This window comes from Acipenser ruthenus, unplaced genomic scaffold (assembly GCF_902713425.1).
Source record: "Acipenser ruthenus unplaced genomic scaffold, fAciRut3.2 maternal haplotype, whole genome shotgun sequence".
NCBI classification, from domain to species: domain Eukaryota; kingdom Metazoa; phylum Chordata; class Actinopteri; order Acipenseriformes; family Acipenseridae; genus Acipenser; species Acipenser ruthenus.
Window position 1 is genome coordinate 27276 of NW_026708190.1, and position 27552 is coordinate 54827.

General features: G+C 48.5%; 3 protein-coding genes across 7 annotated transcripts in view; all 3 read left to right on the top strand.

Annotated features, from left to right (window-relative positions):
- The first annotated feature begins 860 nt into the window (after positions 1-860).
- tkfc (triokinase/FMN cyclase) lies at positions 861-11215 on the top strand. Of its 3 annotated transcripts, none has more exons than XM_059020230.1 (17): positions 865-1046; positions 3637-3826; positions 5418-5528; positions 5626-5807; positions 5992-6070; positions 6154-6243; positions 6385-6419; positions 7441-7525; positions 7642-7731; positions 7899-8015; positions 8364-8480; positions 8747-8884; positions 9087-9193; positions 9380-9483; positions 9568-9601; positions 9853-9945; positions 10222-11215. In XM_059020230.1, the coding sequence occupies exons 1-17, from the start codon at positions 981-983 to the stop codon at positions 10378-10380; spliced, it is 1797 nt and encodes a 598-aa protein (XP_058876213.1). In that variant the 5' UTR covers positions 865-980; the 3' UTR covers positions 10381-11215. The 3 variants fall into 3 exon arrangements, with proteins under 3 accessions (XP_058876214.1, XP_058876213.1, XP_033909387.3); XM_034053496.3 differs by lacking the exon at positions 865-1046 and adding an exon at positions 1701-2107; XM_059020231.1 differs by lacking the exon at positions 7899-8015 and having other exon boundaries at positions 861-1046.
- A 1411-nt stretch (positions 11216-12626) lies between these two features.
- Positions 12627-16442, top strand: LOC117432462 (transmembrane protein 258). Of its 2 annotated transcripts, none has more exons than XM_034054404.2 (4): positions 12627-12870; positions 14866-14975; positions 15346-15490; positions 16285-16442. In XM_034054404.2, exons 1-3 carry the CDS (start codon positions 12868-12870, stop codon positions 15470-15472), a joined length of 240 nt encoding a protein of 79 aa, XP_033910295.1. In that variant the 5' UTR covers positions 12627-12867; the 3' UTR covers positions 15473-15490; positions 16285-16442. The 2 variants fall into 2 exon arrangements, with proteins under 2 accessions (XP_033910295.1, XP_058876215.1); XM_059020232.1 differs by lacking the exon at positions 12627-12870 and adding an exon at positions 13486-13625.
- A 6044-nt stretch (positions 16443-22486) lies between these two features.
- The window catches only part of LOC117432328 (synaptotagmin-7), a 54719-nt gene continuing 49653 nt past the window's right edge, over positions 22487-27552 (top strand). The window contains exon 1 of one of the 2 annotated variants that reach the window (XM_059020233.1): positions 22487-23014. In XM_059020233.1, coding sequence (XP_058876216.1) covers positions 22984-23014 — 31 coding nt within the window. In that variant the 5' untranslated portion in view covers positions 22487-22983. The remainder of the gene's footprint in view (positions 23015-27552) is intronic. The other variant, XM_059020234.1, reaches the window with a different exon arrangement.

Genomic DNA, 27552 nt, shown 5'->3' on the forward strand with positions numbered 1-27552 from the left:
GTTCAGTGTATTTATCTTGTGTAGTCGCTCCAGCGCTCTCGCTGTGTTCAGTGTATTTATCTTGTGTAGTCGCTCCAGCGCTCTCGCTGTGTTCAGTGTATTTATCTTGTGTAGCCGCTCCAGCACTCTCGCTGTGTTCAGTGTATTTATCTTGTGTAGCCGCTCCAGCGCTCTCGCTGTGTTCAGTGTATTTATCTTGTGTAGCCGCTCCAGCGCTCTCGCTGTGTTCAGTGTATTTATCTTGTGTAGCCGCTCCAGCGCTCTCGCTGTGTTCAGTGTATTTATCTTGTGTAGTCGCTCCAGCGCTCTCGCTGTGTTCAGTGTATTTATCTTGTGTAGTCGCTCCAGCGCTCTCGCTGTGTTCAGTGTATTTATCTTGTGTAGCCGCTCCAGCGCTCTCGCTGTGTTCAGTGTATTTATCTTGTGTAGCCGCTCCAGCGCTCTCGCTGTGTTCAGTGTATTTATCTTGTGTAGTCGCTCCAGCGCTCTCGCTGTGTTCAGTGTATTTATGTTGCGTAGTCGCTCCAGCCCTCTCGCTGTGTTCAGTGTATTTATCTTGTGTAGTCGCTCCAGCGCTCTCGCTGTGTTCAGTGTATTTATCTTGTGTAGCCGCTCCAGCGCTCTCGCTGTGTTCAGTGTATTTATCTTGTGTAGCTGCACCAGCACTCTCGCTGTGTTCAGTGTATTTATCTTGTGTAGTCGCTCCAGCGCTCTCGCTGTGTTCAGTGTATTTATCTTGTGTAGTCGCTCCAGCGCTCTCGCTGTGTTCAGTGTATTTATCTTGTGTAGTCGCTCCAGCGCTCTCGCTGTGTTCAGTGTATTTATCTTGTGTAGTCGCTCCAGCGCTCTCGCTGTGTTCAGTGTATTTATCTTGTGTAGTCGCTCCAGCGCTCTCGCTGTGTTCAGTGTATTCCTGACTGAAAAGCGTTTGAACCACCTGCTCTTCCTTCACATTCATAAACATCTGACGGATTTAAAAAATGTTTTCCTCAACTTTTGCTTCGCCAGTGACAGACGCAGTCAGTGCTTTGGAAACATCTGAAAAGGTAAGAATTATTGAATGAGTTAAAAAAAATAGAATTGCATTAAGTTTTTTTTTCTTTTTAATATGTAACGTTTTGCTTATCTGCTACAGCCAGTTGACGGGGTGTGTGTGTGTGTGTGTGTATGTGTGTATATATATATATATATATATATATATATATATATATAATCATATTGCGGGTCTAAGGGACACTGTTGTTGCTACGGTAAACAGACTGTAGGTGTGTAGTATTATTATTATTATTATTATTATTATTATTATTATTATTATTATTATGTGTTTATTTTTCTGACGCTTTTTGCTAGAATATTTTCAATTTCGGTTTACAGTTGTTGAATACGGTGCATTACAGAGTTGCTGACAGAGTTCTGTATAAACTCTGTTTCCAGGAGTGTGTTTTCTCGCCTGTTTCAAAACTGATCTGGACTGCGTTTTGCACGCTTGGTGTCACGGAGATTTCTTTATTATTATTTCAAGGATGTTTCCGTATTATTAATAATGGAGACAGTGCAGAATTAATCATTTATATATTTTCTTCAATCATTCTTGTTGTTTTTGTTGTTCATACTATAGTTATATGTTAAATTACAGTTGCATGATGTTTAAGAGCATGTTAATATATCCCCCCCTGCAGCCAATGAGCGCCGACCTTTCTATCACGTGACAGGCCCTTTCCGCTTTGTAAACAAATGAAAGTGTTCGATGTTATGCAATTCGTTTAGCCGTGACAGTTGTTTCTCTATTAATAGTAACTTCGGCAGAAATAAGCACCGTTTGCATTTTGCACAGAAATCCGTGACATAGTAAGGGGGCAGGACCGCCCTTGCACTCACAGGCCGCTGAGTGCGGGAGCCTCGCTGCATCTGCTGCTTGTCCTTTTGCCCCGGTTAAGGTTCACTGCAAGGTTTCAGCTGCACGCAGAGCAAAGCGGCATGGAATGGATATAATCGAGCCGCCATACAGACACGTTCAAACCTCCTGCACGCCATTACTCCTGAGGAAGACATTAAGCAATCTCATCGTCATATTGTTGTAATACCAGACAGAGGCTGGAGAATGGAGGTAAGCCTGTGTTCATTATTATTCTGTGGTCTTCTGCAAACAACATATACTTGTTCTCTTCACTTTTATACCGTCCTTAACCTTGGGTCCGAAGTGCTTATAAATCTTTTGACCGTTACACCTGACACAGTGCTGTCGCTGTGCAGCGGTACATGCTGGGGTTATTTTCAGTGTATCTAGCACGACTGCTATCTTGACGTTAAACGTATACATTTCAAATCGATTGTGAGCCGAACAGCACCAAGAATCCTGTCCATTTATTGGACGACAGTCAGTCAGGAATGCGCGTGACGAACCTGCTGTTACCGATTAAATACAATTTAGAAATGGCAGTTCCATCTCGGCTTGTGATGGAAGTTAGCTGTCGGGAGTTATGAGCACAGAACGTACCTATGTTTTAGGTAGTGACATTTCAAGTAGCCTGTATTCTGCTCCTGTGTTTATTTCTCTCACTACCCCCTTCCCTCTCTTCTCTCTCCCCCTGCTCTCTGCCCTCTCCTCTTTCCCTGCCCCCTAACCTCTCCTCTCTCTCCCTACCCCTACCCTCTCTTCTCTCTCTCCCTGCTCTCTGCCCTCTCCTCTCTCCCTGCCCCCTTCCCTCTCCTCTCTCTCCTTGCCCTCTTCCCTCTCCCCTCTCTCCCCCTGCTCTCTGCTCTCTCTCACCCCGCTCTCTGCCCTCTCCTCTCCCCCTGCTCTCTGCCCTATCATCTCCCCTGCCCCATCCCTCTCCTCTCTCTCTCTCCCCGTGCTCTCTACCCTCTCCTCTCCCCCTGCTCTCTGCCCTCCCGTCTCTCTACCCCCTCTCCTCTCTTCCTGCCCCCTTCCCTCTCCTTTCTCTGGCCCCTTTCCTCTCTCTCTCTACCCCCTCTCCTCTCTCTCTCTCTACCCCCTCTCCTCTCTCCCTTCCCCTTTCCCCTCTCTCTCTACCCCTTCCCTCCCATCTCTCTACTCCCCTCTCCTCTCTCTCTACCCCCTCTCTCTCTATCCCCTCCTCTCTCTCTACCCCCTCTCCTCTCTCTCTACCCCTTCCCTCCCATCTCTCTACTCCCCTCTCCTCTCTCTCTGCCCCCTCTCCTCTCTCTCTACCCCTTCCCTCCCATCTCTCTACTCCCCTCTCCCCTCCCTCTGCCCCCTCTCCTCTCTCTCTACCCCTTCCCTCTCCTCTCTCTCTGCCCCCTCTCCTCTCTCTCTACCCCCTCTCCTCTCTCTCTACCCCTTCCCTCCCATCTCTCTACCCCCCTCTCCTCTCTCTCTACCCCTTCCCTCCCATCTCTCTACTCCCCTCTCCTCTCTCTACCCCCTCTCTCTCTGCCCCCTCTCCTCTCTCTCTACCCCCTCTCCCCTCCCTCTGCCCCCTCTCCTCTCTCTCTGCCCCCTCTCCTCTCTCTCTATCCCCTCTCCCCTCCCTCTGCCCCCTCTCCTCTCTCTCTACCCCTTCCCTCTCCTCTCTCTCTACCCCTTCCCTCTCCTCTCTCTCTGCCCCCTCTCCTCTCTCTCTGCCCCCTCTCCTCTCTCTCTGCCTGCTCCAGGTGCAGAAGAAGCTGTTGAACTCAGTGGAGGGCTGTGTGGACGATGCCCTCCTAGGGCTGGTGTGTTTGAACCCGGGTCTGTGCCAGCTGCAGGGGCAGCGCGTGGTTCTGCGCTCGGACCTGAGTTCTCTGAGGGAGAGAGTGGCTCTACTGTCAGGAGGGGGCTCGGGGCATGAGCCTGCCCACATGGGTGAGAGACACGGGTGTATCGTACCGTCACTGCAGCGATGGGCAAAGCTTTGAATAGAGCACACACCTAACCTATTGAACTACACGCCTAACCTATTGAAGCACACGCCTAACCTATTGAAGCACACGCCTAACCTATTGAAGCACACGCCTAACCTATTGAAGCACACCTAACCTATTGAAGCACACCTAACCTACTGAACTACACACCTAACCTATTGAAGTACACCTAACCTATTGAAGCACAAACCTAACCTATTAAAGTACACCTAACCTATTGAACTACACGCCTAACCTATTGAAGCACACCTAACCTATTAAAGTACACCTAACCTATTGAAGCACACACCTAACCTATTAAAGCACACCTAACCTACTGAACTACACACCTAACCTATTGAAGCACACCTAACCTATTGAAGCACACCTAACCTATTGAAGTACACACCTAACCTATTGAAGCACACCTAACCTACTGAACTACACACCTAACCTATTGAAGCACACCTAACCTATTGAAGCACACCTAACCTATTGAAGCACACCTAACCTATTGAAGCACACCTAACCTATTGAAGCACACCTAACCTATTGAAGCACACCTAACCTATTGAAGCACACCTAACCTATTGAAGCACACCTGACCTATTGAAGCACACCTAACCTATTGAAGCACACCTAACCTATTGAAGTACACCTAACCTACTGAATTACACACCTGACCTATTGAAGCACACCTAACCTATTGAAGCACACCTAACCTATTGAAGTACACCTAACCTATTAAAGCACACCTAACCTATTGAAGCACACCTGACCTATTGAAGCACACCTAACCTATTGAACTACACACCTAACCTATTGAAGCACACCTAACCTATTGAAGCACACACCTAACCTATTGAAGCACACACCTAACCTATTGAACTACACACCTAACCTATTGAACTACACACCTAACCTATTGAACTACACACCTAACCTATTGAAGCACACAGCTAACCTATTGAACTACACACCTAACCTATTGAACTACACACCTAACCTATTGAAGCACACATCTAACCTATTGAACTACACACCTAACCTATTGAAGCACACCTAACCTATTAAAGCACACCTAACCTACTGAATTACACACCTGACCTATTGAAGCACACCTAACTTATTGGAGCACACCTAACCTACTGAACTACACACCTAACCTATTGAAGCACACCTAACCTATTGAAGCACACCTGACCTATTGAAGCACACCTAACCTATTGAAGTACACCTAACCTACTGAATTACACACCTGACCTATTGAAGCACACCTGACCTATTGAAGCACACCTAACCTATTGAAGTACACACCTAACTTATTGAAGTACACACCTAACCTACTGAACTACACACCTAACCTATTGAAGTACATGTTGCTTTGTAGTTTTCCATGTAATTAACGAAAAACTGACAGAAATGGAAAACTGACATTTCAAAATCTAACATGAAATGTGATGCAAAATTTTTGTCTATAGCTGTACATGTCCACTCTCCTCTCTCCAAGGCTATGTGGGCAGTGTGACTGATTCCTCTCTCCTCTCTCCCAGGCTATGTGGGCAGGGGCATGCTCTCAGGCGCAGTGGCTGGAGACGTGTTCACTTCACCCCCTCCTGGCAGCATCCTGGCTGCAATCCGAGCAGTGATGGAGGCAGGAGCAGGTGAGTCTTCTCCCTTCACCCCTCTGCTTTGCTCCCTCTCTCCTGCACTCTGTGTCTCAGAGCACTGAGGGAAGCTGCCTCTCTCTCTCTCTCTCAGAGGGTGTCCTGCTCATTGTGAAGAACTACACGGGCGACCGGCTGAATTTCGGATTGGCTTTGGAGCGGGCGAGGTCAGAGGGCATGGCTGTTGCCATGGTGATCATTGCTGATGACTGTGCGTTCACCGCGCCTGGCAAAGCAGGGAGGCGGGGCCTGTGTGGCACTGTCCTCATTCACAAGGTGAGGGGACAGGGTGATGGGGGAGTGGTGGAAAGAGAGAGTGAGGAGATCGTGTGCCTGTGATAGTGATAGTGGGTGGGAGGGAGGCAGGTGATAAGGGTGGGGACTGTGTGGAACAGGGGCAGTGTTAAGGGATGAAGACAGTGATTCAGTTCTGCCTTTTCCTGTGTGTCATTTCCTGCAGCTGGCTGGCGCTCTGGCAGAGGAGGGGCGCCCCCTAGTGGAGATTGTGGAGCGAGTGAGCCGGGCTGCACAGCACATGGGTGAGAACAACACATTTGTAATGTTAATGTCATTGTTACTGTTGTGAGCCTGTGTGTCGGTGTGACTCTGTCTCCTCACACAGGCACTCTGGGGGTCAGCCTGTCTCCCTGCTGCCTGCCTGGTGCGTGCCCGACATTCACCCTTGGTGCAGACCAGATGGAACTGGGGCTGGGTGAGTGGTGACAGCGTTAATGGTTTTACTGGGATCGACGCCCCCCCCCCCCCCCCCCCCCCTTCACGGTACTGTCTGTCAGTCTGACCTCAACATTACATTACCATTTAACCCTTTCACTGCTTCTGTTTTTACATGCAGGGATCCATGGGGAAGTAGGGATCAGTAGGTCAAAGGTGAGTCTGTCTCTGTCGTTCCATGCAGGACTGCTTTATTGCCATTGGTGCTATTGTTGATGTTGTTGTTGATGTTGATAATCCTGGTTGCTCTTCTTTGCACTCTTTCTAGAGCAGCAATATCCTTTTTGTAACAAGGTGACCAGAACAGAACACAATATTCTAGCTGAGGTCTTACTAATGCCTTGTAAAGTTTTAACATTACTTCTCTTGATTTAAATTCAACACTTTTCATAATATATCCGAGCATCTTGTTGGCCTTTTTTCATAGCTTCCCCACATTGTCTAGATGAAGACATTTCTGAGTCAACATTTTTTTCATAGATTCCTTCTGCAATTTCAGTATCTCCCATATGATATTTATAATGCACATTTTTATTGCCTGCGTGCAGTACCTTACACTTTTCTTTATTAAATGGCATTTGCCATGTGTCTGCCCAGTTCTGAATGCTGTCTAGATCATTTTGAATGACCTTTGCTGCTGCAACAGTGTTTGCCACTCCTCCTATTTTGTGTCGTCTGCAAATTTAACAGGTTTGCTTACTATACCAGAATCTAAATCATTAATGTGGATTAGGAATAGCAGAGGACCTAATACTGATCCCTGTGGTACACCACTGGTTACCTCGCTCCATTTTGAGGTTTCTCCTCCAATCAGTGCTTTCTGTTTTCTACATGTTAACCACTCCCTAATCCATGTGCATGCATTTCCTTGAATCCCTACTGGATTCAATTTGAGAATTAATCTTTTGTGCAGGACTTTGTCAAAAGCTTTCTGGAAATGTAAATAAACCATGTCGTATGCTTTGCAATTATCCATTGTCGATGTTGCATCCTCAAAAAAATCAAGCAGGTTAGTCAGACACGATCTCCCTTTCCTAAAACCATGCTGACTGTCTCCCAGGATATTGTTACCGTATACATAATTTTCCATTTTGGATCTTATTATAGTTTACATATAATAGAAGTCAGGCTTCTGAATGATTAAGTTCTTTCTACTCCCTCAATATTTGATTGACAGATGGCTTCAGCTGATGAAGTTGTGACAATGATGATCGATCACATGACTGACTCTTCCAGCCAATCCCATCTCCCTCTCAAAGCAGGTATGTTGTGTGCCGGTTGAGTCAGTTCGACACGGTCTCAGTCCCTGTGTAATACAGCCACGTGTATGTGTGTGTTCTGCGCAGTGTTTTTAATGGGAGTGTTCTCTGAGTTGCAGGAGACTCAGTGGTGCTTGTGGTGAACAATCTGGGTGGCCTGTCCTGTCTCGAGATGGCTGTGGTTGCTGGGTCTGCTGTTCGCTCGCTGGGTGAGTCTCAGTACAATGTGAGTGTCTTACTCTGTCCCTGTGCAGTGTCGTACTCTGTCCCTGTGCAGTGTCGTACTCTGTCCCTGTGCAGTGTCGTACTCTGTCCCTGTGCAGTGTCATACTCTGTCCCTGTGCAGTGTCTTACTCTGTCCCCTCTCCTCTCTCAGAGAGTCGCGGTGTGAATGTTGCTCGGGGGATCTCGGGCTCCTTCATGACATCACTGGAGATGGCCGGCGTCTCCCTCACTCTCATGGTGGTGGACGAGGAGCTGCTCAGACTGTTTGGTGAGTGAACACCGCGCTCCCTCACACCGCGCTCCCTCAGTCTGCGCTCCCTCAGACCGCGCTCCCTCACACTGTGCTCTCTCACACTGTGCTCCCTCACACTGCACACTCTTATATCTCAACTCAGGAGTGAGTGAACGCTGCTGAGTGGATACAGCTCTCTTCCACCCTGGACAAAGCTCTCCCTTCACTCCCTCTGTCCCTCTGTCCCTACATGCACTCTGTCCCTACACTCACTCTGTCCCTCTGTCCCTACACACACTCTGTCCCTCTGCCCCTAACCCTCTCTCCCATTGTCTCATACCCTCTCACTCTGCTCTCCTCTCTCCTTTGCTTCCCTCCTGACAGATGCTGAGACGGCAGCCCCGGCCTGGCCAATCACGGGGCGAGTTCCACTGACTGGGCGGAGCCGGACCATCCAGCTAGTGCAGGAGAGAGCAGGAGCTGAGAGAGCAGACACCGAGGGTAGGGAGCCTAGGAGGGACACAAGGACAACACCGTTCCATGCGCTGTGTTGTTCTTATGTCTCTTTGTTGTCCCTGTGTCTCCAGCATGTCACCTCGTTGTCCCCTCAGGTCCCGGTGCTGTGTTGTCCCTGTGTCTCCAGCATGTCCTCTCAGGTCCCGGTGCTGTGTTGTCCCTGTGTCTCCAGCATGTCCCCTCGTTGTCCCCTCAGTTCCCAACGCTGTGTTGTCCCTGTGTCTCCAGCATGTCCCCTCATTGTCCCCCAGGTCCCGGCGCTGTGTTGTCCCGGAGGGTCCTGCAGCAGGTCTGTTCCTCTTTGCTCGCTCTGCAGGAGGAACTCGATGAGCTGGACCGTGCAGCAGGGGACGGGGATTGTGGAGGCACGCACGCCAGGGTGGCACGAGGTGAGTGACCAGGCTGCACCCCCATCTCACCTGGCTGTGCGTGTCTCAGTTTGATGGCTGTGCGTGTCTCAGTTTGATGGCTGTGCGTGTCTCAGTTTGATGGCTGTGCGTGTCTGTTTGATGGCTGTGTGTGTCTGTTTGATGGCTGTGTGTGTCTCAGTTTGATGGCTGGTTCTTAGTCTGTGATTGGTTGTGTTTGCAGCAATCCAGGAGTGGCTGGGAGGTCACGTCATCCCAGACTGCCCCGCCCAGCTCCTATCCTCCCTCGCTGGATTGGTCCAAGAAAGAATGGGCGGTTCCTCAGGGGCGGTGAGTACATGCCTGTCTTAGTTCTGGTAGTGAAAGCTGATTGTCAGTGCTGTTCTAACAGCTTTCATAACAGGAAAGTAGGCCTGAGCCAAGATGTGTGTCTACTTGATAGTTGTACCTTTGGCAACAATGTCGAAATGTCTGTGCCTGAGCCACTCTTTTGCTGTCTGCTGTTGTCTCCTCCAGCTCTACAGTCTCTTCCTGACGGCTGCTGCCCTGCCCCTGCGCACCCAAAGTGCCCCTGCAACATGGGTCGACGCATTGCATGCTGGGATTGAGGCCATGAAGAGGTGAGGCCTTGCGGGAGGCGGGAGGGTAGGACAATCACTGGAACAGCAGTACTCTATTCAGCCTGCTCCTCTGTCTTTTTGCAGGTATGGCGGTGCCGAGCCTGGGGACAGGACCATGGTAAGAGCCGCATCACTTCACACTAGAAAAACAATCCCCACTGCCTTAACCCCGTGTGTGCGGGGCCCCACTGCCTTAACCCCGTGTGTGCGGGGCCCCACTGCCTTAACCCCGTGTGTGCGGTGCCTCACTGCCTTAACCCCGTGTGTGCGGGGCCCCACTGCCTTAACCCCGTGTGTGCGGGGCCTCACTGCCTTAACCCCGTGTGTGCGGGGCCCCACTGCCTTAACCCCGTGTGTGCTGTGTTGCAGTTGGATGCCCTGTGCCCTGCAGTGCAGGAGTTGGAGGGGCTGCGCTCGTCGCCCCCTGGTGGAGAGATGAAGGTGCTGGAGCGGGCTGTGCAGGTATGAGATAGACGCTGCGACAGAGGGAACAGCAGACCAGGTACTCTGTTACCTTGTTTTCACTGCACAGATATGCCCTAGAGAAGCCTGGTTGTGTTTCCACTGCAGGGTTAAATGCCTTGAAACTGACTTCACACGTATAGTACATTGTGACTACAGCAAACAGAGCACAGTGATGAATGTTTTCAATGTAGAGCCACACAGCACAGACACGGCTCCTGTTTGAGGCACGAACAGCACTAATGCTCCCCCCCTCTCTCTCCTCCTCTCTTTCAGCGAGCTGAGTTGGGGGCGGAGTCGACTCGTGATCTCACAGCGAGGGCAGGCAGAGCCAGTTACATCAGCGCAGCGAGACTCCGTCTCCCTGACCCTGGCGCCATCGCTGTGGCTGCCATCCTGAGAGCTGTGCTGACGTCACTGAAGGGGGGAGCATAGGGCAGCAAAGCACACGCACACACACTGACGCTAACACAGACACACACACACACACTAACGCAGTGACACAGACGCTAACGCAGTGACACGCACACACACTAAAGCAGTGACGCGCACACAAACTAAAGCAGTGACACTGACGCAGTGACAGACGCACACACACTAACGCAGTGACAGACACACACTAACGCAGTGACAGACGCTAACACAGACACGCACACACACTAACGCAGTGACACTGACGCTAACGCAGTGACACGCACACACTAAAGCAGTGACACACGCTAACGCAGTGACGCGCACACACTAACGCAGTGACACAGACGCTAACGCAGTGACACGCACACACACTAAAGCAGTGACGCGCACACAAACTAAAGCAGTGACACTGACGCAGTGACAGACGCACACACACTAACGCAGTGACAGACACACACACTAACGCAGTGACAGACGCTAACACAGACACGCACACACACTAACGCAGTGACACTGACGCTAACGCAGTGACACGCACACACTAAAGCAGTGACACACGCTAACGCAGTGACGCGCACACACACTAACGCAGTGACAGACGCTAACGCAGTGACACGCACACACTAATGCAGTGACACAGACGCTAACGCAGTGACACGCACACATGGTCGGGAATATGACACAACCCTCATACATGAACAGCTTATCAGTGTCCACCTGGCCTGCAGAGTGACCAATCAGAGCACAGTTTATGGAGCCGCCAATCAAACAAGTCCATTCCTCTCGCTCAGCCTCAGGATGTAAAAAGTGGGTGCAGCTGCCTCTCTGTAATTAATTAAAGCAGATTTCAATATTCTGAAGTGGTGTGATTAGTGAGTCTGTAAAAAAAAAAACTGCACACCACACCCCCATAGAGAAAATCATTTAAGCATCTTTCTTTAAATACAGATATAAAGACATTTTTCTTTTGAATCTAAAGAAAGCCAGTGAATCAAAGTGAAGGTGAAACACGGAGAAGCGTTTCAGCACAAGTGTGTCTGTGTGTGTGTGTGGTGCTGGGTGTGTGGTGCTGTGTGTGTGTGTGTGTGTGGTGGTGTCTGTGTGTGTGGTGGTGTGTGTGTGTGTCTGTGTGTGTGGTGGTGTGTGTGTGTGGTGCTGGGTGTGTGTGTGTCTGTGTGTGTGTGGTGCTGGGTGTGTGTGTGTGTGTGGTGCTGGGTGTGTGTGTGGTGTCTGTGTGTGTGTGTGTGTGTGTGTGGTGGTGTCTGTGCGCCAGTCCGGATGCTCCATAAATATGTACATCTAATGCCAGCCCTATTTCTATCAGTCTATTACATTTCTTTTTAAAATACTAGATGGTTTAACCTGATCCATTAATGATTTAGATTCTGGTATAGCAAGCAAACTTGTTAAATTTGCAGACGTCACAAAAATAGGAGGAGTGGCAAACACTGTTGCAGCAGCAAAGGTCATTCAAAATGATCTAGACAGCATTCAGAACTGGGCAGACACATGACAAATGAAATTTAATAGAGAAAAGTGTAAGGTACTGCACGCAGGCAATAAAAATGTGCATTATAAATATCACATGGGAGATACTGAAATTGAAGAAGGAATCTATGAAAAAAATGTTGACTCAGAAATGTCTTCATCTAGACAATGTGGGGAAGCTATGAAAAAAGGCCAACAAGATGCTCGGATATATTGTGAAAAGTGTTGAATTTAAATCAAGGGAAGTAATGTTAAAACTTTACAATGCATTAGTAAGACCTCACCTAGAATATTGTGTTCTGTTCTGGTCACCTTGTTACAAAAAAGGATATTGCTGCTCTAGAAAGAGTGCAAAGAAGAGCAACCAGAATTATCCCAGGTTTAAAAGGCATAAAAGAATTGAATCTGTTCAGTCTTGAACAAAGAAGACTACGCTGTGATCTGATTCAAGCATTCAAAATCCTAAAAGGTATTGACAATGTTATTATTATTATTTATTTCTTAGCAGACGCCCTTATCCAGGGCGACTTACAATCGTAAGCAAATACATTTCAAGTGTTCGACCTGAAAAAGTTAGTGATTGGGGACTCTTAGAGGACTGGTGAGCATATATTGTAGGTAAACAACTACTTCAGTACAATTAATAATAATTTACAATCATATGTACTGTGCACTAACCGAGAGAGTCTGGTCTTTTACACTAGGGCCGATACTCCCGAAAAGACCCGCCCCGTTGAACGTAAGCTCTTCTCATTGGTTAAGCGCTTTGTAGTCCGATAGTTGGGAATTGTAGTTCTCTGACAGGCAATGTTTCTGGTGTAATGTTATTTAATTTGCAGGAACACTGACTGTTTTTTACGAGCACGTTATCAAATTAAAAAGCGCCGTCTCTCTCTGCTCCCAACCCCTAAATTTCATGCCAGAGAAGCGGGACCCTCAGAACTACATTTCCCATACTGCGCCGGGCGAGAGGCGACTGATACGTGGCTTTCGTGAAGGAGACTCGCAGACAGAAGAAACATGGTGAGTCCCTGGAAATCCAGCTGGGAATATTGGTCCAGTTACTCGAATGTTTCTTTTTTAATGTGTGTGAAGCTGCGGTAAAAGTCGAGGTCCTGCCTTCGTGATGATTGTAGCTTGTCCTGTTTTGTTTCGATGCGCTGTATCCCAGCACAGTTACTGGCGCAACCCGTCCCTACCTGCAGGGAGAATTATATTATCCAGACAGCTCAGTAACGCCGTTCCCGTTCTCGCAGCCCAGAGCTTGCTGCTCCGGCTGCTCGTGGCTGCTTTCTGTCTGACGTCACACTCCGTCTGCAAACCTGGCAGCGCACCACGCATTTTGAAACGACATATCTACCTGTACAGAGTCAGTTTGATGTAAGTGATTACCATGAACTGTGTTGTAGTATTGTACCTATTGAACCTGTCACAGATTTAGTACATGATGTACTACATAGCGTTGACCAGGCTGACCCCGGCTTCATTGTATAGATGTCGTTCGCCTCCGCTAACAAGGGGTCAGCTGCAGTAGTTTTAGTGGTTGTTTGCTTTACAGTTAGCAGGTCACTCGTGATCTCTGAATCGTCTCTTTGTTTCACAGCCGCAGCCAGTCTCCTGCAGTAACTTTTCAAAGCTGCGTTGGGCTGTGCAGAATCTGCTCAAATTTCGGAGTGTGGGGTTGAGTGACGTCACGGTTCTGTGCAGAACTGCGGAAAGCCCGTTGTCAGTGTCGTGCATGTGACATGCTAACTATCTCGACATCTCTACATAAAAAAGTAAACCGCTAAAAATATGTTTTATTTGTGTTGGGAGTGCTTCAGTACTGGTATAATTTCATGTTCCTACTTTCTTAAATATATAAAAGCATTTCACAACGGAGAGCACCTTCATATCTTAATTATCCAGTGCACAGAACAGTGTTTTTTGGGGGGTTTTTTAATATAAATTTAGTAGTCCCCAATTGATTTTACCCGGTTTTTCTCCCAATTTGAAATGTCCAGTTGTATTTTTAGGCTTGGCTCACCTCTACCACCCCTGCGCTGACTCGGGTGCGGCGAGAGGAACACACGCTGTCCTCCGAAGTGTGTGTCGTCAGCCGACTGCTTCTTTTCACACTGCAGACTCGCCATGCAGCCAAACCAGAGCTAAAGCGTCGGAGGACAACGTAGCTCTGGACAGCTTACAGGCAAGCCCGCAGGCGCCCGGCCAGACTACAGGGGTCGCTGGTGCGCGGTGAGCTGAGGACACCCTGGCCAACCTAGCCCCCCCGCCCCCCAGGGGCGGCACTGGGCCAATTGTGCGCCGCCCCCTGGAAACTCCCGGTGCACGGCACTATTGATCAAGTTTATATTGATCATGATAAGTGATTAATCATGAGATGGATGTGAACGTGACTCCTCGTTCTGTAGCAGGGTTTCATCAGGGAGTCCCTCCCCGTTCTGTAGCAGGGTTTCATCAGGGAGTCCCTCCCTGTTCTGTAGCAGGGTTTCATCAGGGAGTCCCTCCTCGTTCTGTAGCAGGGTTTCATCAGGGAGTCCCTCCTCGTTCTGTAGCAGGGTTTCATCAGGGAGTCCCTCCCCGTTCTGTAGCAGGGTTTCATCAGGGAGTCCCTCCCCGTTCTGTAGCAGGGTTTCATCAGGGAGTCCCTCCTCGTTCTGTAGCAGGGTTTCATCAGGGAGTCCCTCCTCGTTCTGTAGCAGGGTTTCATCAGGGAGTCCCTCCCCGTTCTGTAGCAGGGTTTCATCAGGGAGTCCCTCCCCGTTCTGTAGCAGGGTTTCATCAGGGAGTCCCTCCCCGTTCTGTAGCAGGGTTTCATCAGGGAGTCCCTCCCCGTTCTGTAGCAGGGTTTCATCAGGGAGTTCGGAAGGCGTAGGATTTCTATTTCTGTTTAATATTTAGATGTTTTCATGTCCCGGCTTAAGCCTGATAACTGCTATTAAACCCGTTGTGGTTTCTCTCTCTCTCTCTCTCTCTCGCTCCCCTATTCCCTCTCTCTCTCTCTCTCTCTGTGTTCAGGAGCTGGAAGCAATGACTCGATATACCAGCCCGGTGAACCCGGCTGTCTTCCCTCACCTCACCGTGGTCCTGCTTGCCATCGGCATGTTCTTCACTGCCTGGTTCTTCGTGTATCCTTCTGCCAGCACGGCTCTCTCCGCTCCCTCAATGGACTGGACACAGTGAACCAGCTAATGCTTTGGGAGCAGTACAGAAACATGCAGTTGGAAATTAAGTGGAGACAGACTTAGGACAGAGGGACGGAGATCCTCAAGGATATGGAACGGGTCACAAAGGGTTACATTGCCATGTTGTAGAATTATTGGGATCCTTTAAGAGAGCTTGCATTGAGACTCCACACAGTAAATAGAGAGCTGTGCTGTGACAGTCTAGTGTAGAGCTGTGCTGTAACACAGTCTAGTGTAGAGCTGTGCTGTAACACAGTCTAGTGTAGAGCTGTGCTGTGACACAGTCCTCCGTTTCCTTGATTCCTTGCCTCAGCTATGAGGTGACCTCCACCAAGTACACGCGTGATATCTACAAGGAGCTGCTCATCTCGCTGGTCGCCTCGGTCTTCATGGGCTTCGGGGTGCTCTTCCTGCTGCTGTGGGTCGGCATCTACATTTGAGGATGCTGGAGGACTCTGGTAAGCTGGCTTCAAATGTTTCCTTAAACAGGGGTGTCACGCACACAGGCTCAGGGGTGTCACGCACACAGGCTCTGAGTCGCTGTGATGGGGGTTGAGGGATGGAATCGCCCCTGTGATGGAGGGGTTGAGGTTGAGGTTGGGGTTGGGGTTAGGGGATGGAATGCACCCCTGTGATGGCGGGGTTAGGGGATGGAATGCGCCCCTGTGATGGCGGGGTTGGGGTTAGGGGATGGAATGCACCCCTGTGATGGCGGGGTTGAGGTTGGGGTTGGGGTTAGGGGATGGAATGCACCCCTGTGATGGCAGGGTTGGGGTTAGGGGATTGAATGCGCCCCTGTGATGGCGGGGAGAGCTTCTGCACAGATCTGCAGAGCTCCTCTTAATGAATCTTAGGGGTCACACACAGATCTGCAGAGCTCCTCTTAATGAATCTGAGGGGTCACGCACAGATCTGCAGAGCTCCTCTTAATGAATCTGAGGGGTCACGCACAGATCTGCAGAGCTCCTCTTAATGAATCTGAGGGGTCACGCACAGATCTGCAGAGCTCCTCTTAATGAATCTGAGGGGTCACGCACAGATCTGCAGAGCTCCTCTTAATGAATCTGAGGGGTCACGCACAGATCTGCAGAGCTCCTCTTAATGAATCTGAGGGGTCACGGCTGCACATGTAGCTTTCTCTTGGGTGCTCAGTTAAGGTTATGCACAATTTCATCATTTTGTTTTTTTATTACTAAATGAATGCATACATAACTGATTCTCATCTTGCTTTTTTTCTGACTTCCTGTTACAGAGAGAAGGGACGGGGCTACACACAACAGCAACATTCTGGCGGCGTGGACTTCAACATTGACATTTCTCATTGCAGCTGTTTTTCACAGATTCTGTACAAACTGCACTGACCTGGGAGGGGAGCCGTCCAACAAATAAACACAAGATTTTCTAAGGAAACTGCTGTACCTTTCTCATTTCAAGTAACAATGTTTCGGGGATTCAAGCCTGTGATAGTGAGGCGCTGACAGCACTGGGGATGAAGCCCTCTGTGTGTCTGTCTCTGTGTCTGTGAGTCTGTCTCTGTCTATGTGTCTCTGTGTCTGTCTCTGTCTGCCTCTGTGTCTCTGTGTGTGTGTCTGTCTCTGTGTGTGTGTCTGTCTCTGTGTGTGTGTCTGTCTCTGTGTGTGTGTCTGTCTCTGTCTGTGTGTCTGTCTCTGTCTGTGAGTCTGTCTCTGTCTGTCTCTGTCTATCTGTCTCTGTCTGTCTGTCTGTCTGTCTGCCTGCAGGGCGAGTTCAGTCCTGTGAAAGTCTGTCTGCCAGTAAATGGAGTGTAAAGTAGGAATGTTGTAACACTGAGACACACACACACACACACACACACAGATACACTGAGACACACACACTGACATACACACTGAGACACACACACACACTGCTAATCATTACAACACTGACACAGACACACACTGACACACACAGACACACTGAGACACACACACACACACTGAGACACACAGACACACACACTGCTAATCATTACAACGGTGACACACACACACTGACACAGACACACTGACACACACACACACTGCCAAGGAACAAGCTGCCCTGATAACACCTTCTCTCTCTCTCATCCTGTTCTCTCCTCTCCCACACATTCTCTTCCCTCTGTTTTCTGCACCTGTCACTCCCATTTCTTTCTCTCATGCAATTAGATTTATTTTTTCCTCTGCAGCACCATCCCAAGTGGGTGTACACGCCCGGCACGTGTATTTCATGTGTTTTTATCCTCGCTGCGTGCGCAAGCTTGTATGAATTCTGCAGAAGACACAAGGTTACTGTGACAAAGATCTTCCCCTTTCCTCTGTTCCTTAACAGACCCGAATGATAGTTACTGCAATAATAAACGGTCCTGGCCGGGACCCCGTGTCTGTTTTTGGGAAGAGCAGAAGGAGGGTGGTATTCCTGTTGTATCTGTGGCTCTTCAGTCCCCCCTCAAACCCAGCTGTCTTGCAGCCCCTTTTACATGTTTTCTGCAGCTCCGCTCTGGCACTTCTTCCACACATACAGTCCCGGGAGAAGGACATTGAAAATATATAAATAAACCACAGCAGTTTGTGAATACCGCAGAGACTCCACAACAGGGAGGGCGGTGTTGATCGTGGTTTATATAATTTCCTGGGGTGACCCCACTCCCAGGGGGGTGGGCTCGTGTAAGACGTGGGAGCGACGTGCCACCTCAGCCTGGATTTTTTTTAGGATGGCCGAATTTGGAGATTGTTTTTTTTAGACGAAGCTGCATGGGTTCCTGCGCGAGTAGACGTTTCTAATGCACGTTGGGACGCAGACAAAATAGGATGTCAGGAATGCAGAATGGACGGGTTTGTAAATTTGTAAATTAGACTTTAAGCAATCTGGCCCCAATTAAATACACTGCTCCCCTACACCTTATCAACAGGGTGCAGGGCTAGTGCGAGTTTCAAACACTGGGAGTAATGCTACGATTACACAATGCAACACACCTTGCCCTTGTTCAGTTAGTGTTGTGTTTGTAGATGGTAATTAAGCAGTAATATTTGGACTGGCTCGATATGCTCTGAATGGGGGTCTTGTAATCTCAGTAAATTAGCGATGCCCTGCAGTACCACATGGCCCCACAAGATGTCGCCCTAAGACTGCAGTAGAGACAGGTGCAGATTTGTCATTTCAAGGAGATTCATTCAAGTTCTGATTCATTCTGGTCATGAATCAGAACTCCTACACGAGAGCTCAGAGAATGTGCAGAGGAGAGACAGGGAGAGGAGAGAGGTCAGCACAGGTAAATATGGGCAGCAGTGTGGAGTAGTGGTTAGGGCTCTGGACTCTTGACCGGAGGGTCATGGGTTCAATCCCCGGTGGGGGACACTGCTGCTGTACCCTTGAGCAAGGTACTTTTCCTAGATTGCTCCAGTAAAAACCCAACTGTATAAATGGGTAATTGTATGTAAAAATAATGTGATATCTGTATAATGTGAAATAATGTATAACGTGATATCTTGTAACGATTGTAATTCGCCCTGGATAAGGGCGTCTGCTAAGAAATAAGTAATAATAATAATAATAATAAATAAGAGAAGGAGATCTCCTCTCTAGGGTGCAGCTGTTTCAAAACTCCCTGCTCTGTTTATTCACTGGGCTGGGTCTTTATCACAGCCCAGGCTGAGCAAATACATACAAATACACTCTGCAAAGCAAACACCCTGCCAGCCTGTGAGTGAGTGTGTGGCAGTGCTGTTTCTAAACCAATAGGTACATTTGCTTTGTTTTCTGTAGCTAGCTACATGTATTTCCCAGCAGGATTTCAAAAGGGAGGCACCACTGGCAGGCAGGAGCAGCAGCTCGGAATCTCAGCTTTGTATTTCAGGAAAGTCATTCTTTTCTTGTTCCGGGGATTGTGAGTCGGCTGCTGTAGGAGACCCTGATCCCTAGAAACCTGGTCTGAGTCATCCTTCAATTAGAAAAGTGTCCCACAGTAAAAGCACAGCACAGTGAATGCATGGGAAAGCACAGAGAGGTCTGGTAAAGCATAGGGAAGCATTGTAAAGCACAGAGAGGTCTGGTAAAGCACAGGGAAACATTGTAAAGCACAGAGAGGTCTGGTAAAGCATAGGGAAGCATTGTAAAGCACAGAGAGGTCTGGTAAAGCATAGGGAAGCATTGTAAAGCACAGAGAGGTCTGGTGAAGCATAGGGAAGCGTTGTAAAGCACAGAGAGGTCTGGTAAAGCATAGGGAAGCATTGTAAAGCACAGAGAGGTCTGGTAAAGCATAGGGAAGCATTGTAAAGCACAGAGAGGTCTGGTAAAGCATAGGGAAGCATTATAAACTGTGGTAAACTATAGTATAGTCATGGTGGAATTTTACTGAACTTCTGGAAGATGTGGAACCAGTTTCCGAAAGGAGGGTTAATTCTCTTATAAAAACATTCTCTAGATATTTATAGAAATAAACAGGAAATGAAAGAAATATGTTGCCAGTTCTTACAGATCCGTGGATAATTATAGAAACATATGGGAATGTATAGATATGGATAGGAATGGCCGTTCAGATCTCTGGATAGGAAAATAGGAATCTGTTTATAAAGTTTATAAAGATTATCTTCCCGATCGGATGGTCAGTACTCCGGACCGGACCACTGGGATCGTTCAGTTCCTTTTCCTGGAGCTCCCAGGGGTTTAAATCTCAATGAAATACGAACCATCCCTCAGCAGCAGCAGCAGCAGCAGCCAGGGAAAAGGCAGTTTGAACCTCCTCAGGCACATTATTTATTGAAATGGCTCAATTGACAGCAAATACAGGCAGGTTTGCTCCCGGTTATTGCAGCTTTAAAAAAACAAATTGAGCCGGGTTTAAAAACAGAGCTACCGGCAGGAAGGACAGAGCAAAGCCTGCTGTTAACAGCACAACACCGATGAGGACCAACTTACTGCCCAACGGTAATCTCATCTCCTCTGGGTGTTTGTAACTCATTAGACCTGCTCAGAATGGATTTAAACAGCCCTCCATTCCCTGGATGAGATGCGACGGCGTGCAGAAGCTAAATCTATATCTATGTGGAATATGGACATTTAAAAGGTGAGGGTCCCGGCTCCTCACGATTAGGGAACCCCAGTTTAAGCAGAAGAGAGCCCCCCTTTTTGGAGGGGGCTCTTTCAGCAGGACAGCGAGAGAGGTAGAAAATACAATAAAATAACGACATGCAGTTGAGAAACATTTTCACAGCTAGAAGGAAAACACAAAACTACAACCAAGTAGAGTCCTCTTCAGCACTGATTAACGGTCTCTGGAGGTCAAACATTGCATTTTGCATTGTAATCACTTTGTAATCACATTGATTACAATAAACATTGACAGGCCAGATCAGTTTAATTTCATATTTTGTATCTCACATGTCATATCTCATCTTTCTCTCCCCCTTCCCTCCCCCTCTCCTCCCCCTTCCTCCCCTCCCCCTCTCCTCCCCCTTCCTCCCCTCCCCCTCTCCTCTTTCCTCCCCCTCTCCTCCCTCTCGACTACTCCAGCAGTTCTGTTTTTCTAAGTAAACTGTGCGTCGTTCTGGGGGGCACAGCCAGGGGGCATAAGTGAGTCATCATTCACCCGGCCCCTCTCAGCCAATCACGGAGCTGCGTACACAAAACACTCCACTCATAGCTCTCCAGTGCTGTCTTTACCCTCTCTCCCTCCCTCTCACAAACACACACTCCCTCTCTCCCTCCCTCTCTCTCCACTCATAGCTCTCCAGTGCTGTCTTTACCCTCTCTCCCTCCCTCCCTCTCACAAACACACCCTCCCTCTCACACACACACCCTCACACAAAACACTCCACTCATAGCTCTCCAGTGCTGTCTTTACCCTCTCTCCCTCCCTCCCTCTCACAAACACACACTCCCTCTCACACACACACCCTCACACAAAACACTCCACTCATAGCTCTCCAGTGCTGTCTTTACCCTCTCTCCCTCCCTCCCTCTCTCTCACACACACTCCCTCTCTCCCTCTCCCTCCCTCACACACTCCCTCCCTCTCTCCCTCCTCACACACACTCCCTCTCTCCCTCCCTCTCTCACACACAACTCCCTCTCTCACACACACTCCCTCTCTCCCTCTCCCTCCCTCACACACTCCCTCCCTCTCTCCCTCCTCACACACACTCCCTCTCTCCCTCCCTCTCTCTCACACAACTCCCTCTCTCACACACACTCCCTCTCTCCCTCTCCCTCCCTCACACACTCCCTCCCTCTCTCCCTCCTTCTCACACACACTCCCTCTCTCACACACACTCCCTCTCCCTCCCTCTCACACACACACACCCTCTCTCCCTCCCTCTCACACTCCCTCCCTCCCTCTCTCACATACACTCCCTCTCTCACACACTCCCTCTCCCTCCCTCTCACACACCCCCTCTCTCCCTCCCTCTCTCACACACACTCCCTCTCTCCTTGCAGTTTCAATCAGCTGTGTAGCAAAGAGTGTCTTTTCAGTTTTTAGCGTGTTCCATTCCGCATGATACCACTGATGTGTGCGTGTGTGTGCGCGCGTGTGTTTGCCCACGAATCTCTGTGTGTATCTGTGTGTATTTGCGTGTATATATGTGTATCTGTGTGTATTGGCGTGCATCTGGGTGTATTGCCGTGTATTTGCGTGTATCTGTGTGTATTTGCGTGTATGTGGTGGACCTGCAAGTCCAGGGTTTCATCAGGACTTTTCAATGTAAAGACACCATTGTAATCATGTACTTCTCTCGATTCGTTTAAGAAGTTAATCTTTTCATATTAGTAGTAGTAGTAGTAGTAGTAGTAGTATTACACATTTGTAATGTTGGAAAAAATAACATAATGCTAATAATTAAAGTAAATTATTTTAGCGAAATCATTTTGAAACCTCATTTACTTTCCTTCTCGGGGTCTCGCGGAGCACACTCACAGCTTCACACAGGGGCGTTCAGTCCGGCCGGTACCCTTCACTAGCGCGCAGTGCTGTCAGGGTGCAGCCCGGGTGAGGGTCGCGCTCGATTCCTGCTCGGTAAAGCACGGTCAGTGATGACGGGGACTTTCACAAGGGCAGGGCTCTACTGGGAGTTTCTGGGACAGGAGAGAGTACAAGAGGCGACAGAGAAACCAAGGGATTATAATGCAGGTCCCGCAATCCGTTCTAGAATTGTGATGCAACAACCCTCACCTTCGATAAAATCCCCGTTACCACGCCCCCCGGACCACGCCTTTAAGACTGTCTGGGTTCGGATTTGGGTAAAGGTGACTGTGAGTCCGACAGGATACCCGTGCTGTACGACTGCCAATAAATACACCTGTGTGAGCAGCGCCTAACCCCCTACACCTGTCTACAGTACGAAATACCTGTGCGGCGGCGCCCTGCTTAGCTCTTCGGGGGAGTGTAGCTCGACACGCTGTTCTGCGCTGCTGTACCTCCACCGCCGTCTCAAGCATTGCTGGGGTTTAGAGTATAATACTCCCCCAAAGTGTCTGCCGGAGTGAATTATTTTCTCAAGGACTGTTGGGAGAGGTGACGACCTTTCCGTAGCACGCTTCTATTTCTTTAATTCTGAATTCATGAATCCTTTAAAATCTCATTAATTCACTTATCCAGAGCTGTGCTGTGTTTGTGTTCTCTCTCCGCGCTTTTTTGAGAGAGAGAGAGAGAGCAGCCCAGCGATGATGAAGATGACTCGCAGGATATCGTACTAACAGCACAGCTAGTATAACACAAACACTGATCCACGAGTAGAGATCGCTTCTACAGATTCATAACAAGCAGCCCCGAATTAAACACGCTACAGCCAGCTCTGCGGAGAAGTGGCACATCACAGCACAACACTCACCACTACAGTAACGAGTACCGTGCAGCTTGTCCGGCAAATACAAACAAGCGACCGGGCGGCAGAAGAGCCAACCACTGCTGTAAAATACAAAGAGAGAGAGACGGGGACCGGGGAACTAGACCGCCATGTACATCAACACGGAGAGCCACAGGCAAGGTAAGAGACGAGGGTCTCTCTCCAGTGCACGCGGAGGGGGTGGGATGCTTTTTATTTTTACTTCATTATTGATTGTCAGTAGTACTGTTATCTCTCGTCTGTCCATTGCTGTCACTTTGTGTCCCCTAACGATCCCCGTCTCGCAGAGACAGACCTGTTGTGTGCAGCTCGTAGCGATCAGATCAGATCTCAGATCCACGTTAACAAGGTCAAACTGCTTTAGTAATTGCGGGCAGTTTCTGTCGCACCAGGACGCATGCACGCGGCTCACATTGGCTTTGTGGGATTTCTTTATTGAACGCATTCATTGCATTTATTTGTGTTCTTGAGTAAGTTTGCTTTGTGTGCGAGCAGCGAGCGTGTTTGCACGGTGTGTGTGTTTCCAATGCCCGCCGCGGCTCGCTTCCATAGCTGAGGTCATTTGATTTGATTGAAAACGAGAGATGAAAGGAAAGAGCGGCGCTTGCTTTGGAAACACCTGCTTCACCGAACTGGAGAACAGTGGATTTAGAAACAAGATAGACGAGCGTGCAACAGATATGCAATTCACGTAATCGCCCGTCGCTTCTACAGAATCCGTGATATTATTATTATTATTATTATTATTATTATTATTATTATTATTATTATTATTATTATTATTATTATTAGTCTATTATTACTGAGACGCGTTTTCTGGGTGTAAGGATTATGTAACCGTGCCTGCTATCGTTGCTAATGCATTCACAATAACATTAATAATAATGCGAACATTTTGATTATTATGATCATTATCGTTGTTGCTGCTATTTTCTGAGACTGGACTTTCATTTTTTCCCACCCTGACGTATTTCATTATTTTTGTATAAATATCTTCTTCCCGTTCTCTCCTTGTCTATTCCACGCGCGTCTCAAGATCAGAGTCGCTCAGCTCAGGGTGATTCGACATGCTTTCGAGTGACAGGGAATCTGTTATATAGAAAATGTATATTCCAAACTATCCGTTATTATTATTGTTATTGTTGTTTTGTTGTTTATTGAAGGTATTTGCGTGAGAGACGGAGGAGCTCGTTTCGTTTTGAATCCAGTCCTATACCTGTGCTGTTGTCTTTTGTTTCAGCAGCCCTGTGTTATTGTGCGGTGTTCTAACACAGCCCCTCTGTGGGACTCCGGGGATCTAACACAGCCCCTCTGTGGGACTCCGGGGATCTAACACAGCCCCACTGTGGGACTCCGGGGATCTAACACAGCCCCACTGTGGGACTCCGGGGATCTAACACAGCCCCTCTGTGGGACTCCGGGGATCTAACACAGCCCCTCTGTGGGACTCCGGGGATCTAACACAGCCCCACTGTGGGACTCCGGGGATCTAACACAGCCCCTCTGTGGGACTCCGGGGATCTAACACAGCCCCACTGTGGGACTCCGGGGATCTAACACAGCCCCTCTGTGGGACTCCGGGGATCTAACACAGCCCCTCTGTGGGACTCCGGGGATCTAACACAGCCCCTCTGTGGGACTCCGGGGATCTAACACAGCCCCACTGTGGGACTCCGGAGATCTAACACAGCCCCTCTGTGGGACTCCGGGGATCTAACACAGCCCCTCTGTGGGACTCCGGGGATCTAACACAGCCCCACTGTGGGACTCCGGGGATCTAACACAGCCCCACTGTGGGACTCTGTGCCGGTTGTTCCTCGTCAATCGAAGAGGGTTTTTTTGTTGTTGTATGGAGTTGCATTATTATTATTAAAACGCACAGGCTTAATTGAATTGCAGGCAGCCCCCGGTGTGTGTGTGAGAGAGAGAGAGAGAGAGAGAGAGAGAGAGAGAGAGAGAGAGAGAGAGAGAGAGAGAGAGAGAGAGAGAGAGAGAGAGAGAGAGAGAGAGAGAGAGTGAGTGAGTGTGTGAGTGTGAGTGTGATTGCTGAGCGCCGCGCTTGCTGTCTCTCATTCCAGTTTGTTCACAGGGCGGAGAGACAGGAGGCTGGATTCATTACATTGTCGTTCTCGAAATCCCACACGGTCCTTGTAATAACATCGTATTGTATTATGTGTGTATATATGGATTGCTGTTTGTGATAGAATCGTGGACTAGTCGCTTTTCATCAGCTAGGAGACTGGTTATTGCTAGAATTATTATTCAACAATTTCACACTGAACCCGTTCCTGACATTATACCCTCCGGTACCGTCCAACACGTGCTGTCAGGCTGGGCGTGTATCCTGCGCGCTGCTATCATGATGCTTATTGGACATTGTCGTTAATTGTATTATCATTTTTATTTTTTAAATTCTCTGCTTATAAATGTAAAGCGGCAGCAGCTGAGGAGGGAGCTTGCTGTTAATCCGCGCTCGGGAAGCAGCGCGGGCATGCAAGGGTAGAGAGGGCATTTGTATCTCAGCCTGGAGAGAAAGGCACTTGAGACCGTCCCTCCGAGCGAGCCTGGCCGGGCTGGCGATAATTACTGTGCAGCGCAGAGGAGCAGGCGTGAGTGTCCTCGGCTGAAGCAGCACAAGGTTATGTGGAGAAATGTGATCAGAGATAGAAAACTGTTTCAATCGGGGCGCGCAGGACGGTCACACACACCAGCAAGGCCCGCAGCTGGTTAGAGACCAGGCTGGGAGATAGTGTGGTGATGCAAGGCGCCTTTACCCTGGCATTGACTCCCCTGGACTTCTTTGCAACCTTTCCCAACCCTGCTTAGTGTGTGCACACCTGATGGGCATGTGATTTACCTGCGTGCGTGTGTGTGCACAGGTGGAGAGAGGTGTGATTACCTGTGTGTGTGTGTGCGTGTGTGTGCACAGGTAGAGAGAGGTGTGATTACCTGTGTGTGTGTGTGTGTGTGTGTGCACAGGTAGAGAGAGGTGTGATTACCTGTGTGTGTGTGTGTGTGTGTGTGTGTGTGTGTGTACAGGTAGAGAGAGGTGTGATTACCTGTGTGTGTGTGTGTGCGTGCACAGGTAGAGAGAGGTGTGATTACCTGTGTGTGTGTGTGTGTGTGCGTGTGTACAGGTAGAGAGAGGTGTGATTACCTGTGTGCGTGTGTGTGTGTGTGTGTGTGTGTGTGCGTGTGTACAGGTAGAGAGAGGTGTGATTACCTGTGTGCGTGTGTGTGCGTGCACAGGTAGAGAGAGGTGTGATTACCTATGTGTGTGTGTGTGCGTGTGCACAGGTAGAGAGAGGTGTGATTACTTGTGCGTGTGTGTATTTGTTGAGCGATTCTTCGAATTGTGTTTCAAGAGTTGCTGTCGGTGTGAACTAGCCGGAGAAGCACGATTCATTGAGCACAGCGATACAAACGCCTCTCTGCTTTTCATTTTTTCCATTTCTTTTTGTTTTTGTTTGAGTCGGCTGAATTTCCAACTCTGCTGTATAATTGGTGTGTAATTATGTAATTATGATCGTTACATAAACAATGTCTCATTTAGGTCTGTCGCAGAGCTATAGCAGAGTAAGCAACCGAGCACATTCTGGAAGCGCTTCAGTAACTGCGTGTTCCTTCTAAAGGGGTTCAGTAACTGCGTGTTCCTTCTAAAGGGGTTCAGTAACTGCGTGTTCCTTCTAAAGGGGTTCAGTAACTGCGTGTTCCTTCTAAAGGGATTTAGGACCACCACATTATGTTAAATTGATTTTAATGGCATTCTTTCACAGCTATTCATATTGCCCAATGTCTCCTCCAGTGCTTTCATGCTTTGTACGTTTCCCATAGTAAAATACAGATGAACTCGTATTCTCTCACATACTGCTTATTAACATCGTTTTTGAAAAACCACTCGCCATGCACCAGCAGTTCTCTGAGAAATCGCTTCTCTTAATATCATCTTACAAACCTGCTTACTGTCCCGTTTTGTGCAGCCTGTCAGATGCTGCGTGACCGGACTTTACTAAGTAACCACATGATAGAAATAATTACCAACGCAACTAACAACCAATAATCATCTCGGCTGATAAACTGACATTCTGTGCAGCCTGTCAGATGCTGCGTGGGCGGGTCTTAACGAGATTCAATTCAGTGACTAAACACCAACCTCACCACATTCTTCTTCTTTAAGACAGTCCATACAAACGCACACAAAAAGCACCAAGTGCCAAATTGATAGCTGTCATCAGTCGACAATTCATGCTTGTTTCGCTCCGGTTAATGAATCCAAGCGTATGTGTCCTGTAGTAAACTCCTGTGTACATGCATGTGTTTACATGTAAAGAACGGCTGAATGCTCTGTAATTCACGTTAGTTTTCTTTTGTTTTCTTCTCATAATGTGCTGTCATAGGCAAACATGAAACCCACTTTATCACATCCGCTTTAGATCACAAATCATGCCTGCACAGCAATTAGGATATAAAGCGGGTTCATCTTCAATACCATACCTAGTTCATTGATTTAATCACAGTCCAAGAATCTCTACAACAACGAAACCAAGCCAGTTTTGTGAAGAAAGGAGAGACAGACTGAGCCCTGAGCTCCAAATAAACACACAGAGACAGCACAGAGACTGGCTGATTGAATCTCTGCAGTACTGTGTTCCGTACAGAGCAGTTAGAGCGACTGCCCT

Bases quoted from the DNA above. Each gene is read 5' to 3' on its own strand.
- LOC117432462 (XM_059020232.1), top strand. From the start codon at position 13,593: ATGCTAACTATCTCGACATCTCTACATAAAAAA. The intron at 13,626-14,865 runs GTAAACCGCTAA...CTCTGTGTTCAG, and splicing joins CGACATCTCTACATAAAAAA to GAGCTGGAAGCAATGACTCG. The intron at 14,976-15,345 runs GTATCCTTCTGC...TCCTTGCCTCAG, and splicing joins TTCACTGCCTGGTTCTTCGT to CTATGAGGTGACCTCCACCA.
- tkfc (XM_059020230.1), top strand. From the start codon at position 981: ATGTTTTCCTCAACTTTTGCTTCGCCAGTGACAGACGCAGTCAGTGCT. The intron at 8,481-8,746 runs GTAGGGAGCCTA...ATTGTCCCCCAG, and splicing joins TGAGAGAGCAGACACCGAGG to GTCCCGGCGCTGTGTTGTCC. The intron at 9,946-10,221 runs GTATGAGATAGA...CCTCTCTTTCAG, and splicing joins TGCTGGAGCGGGCTGTGCAG to CGAGCTGAGTTGGGGGCGGA.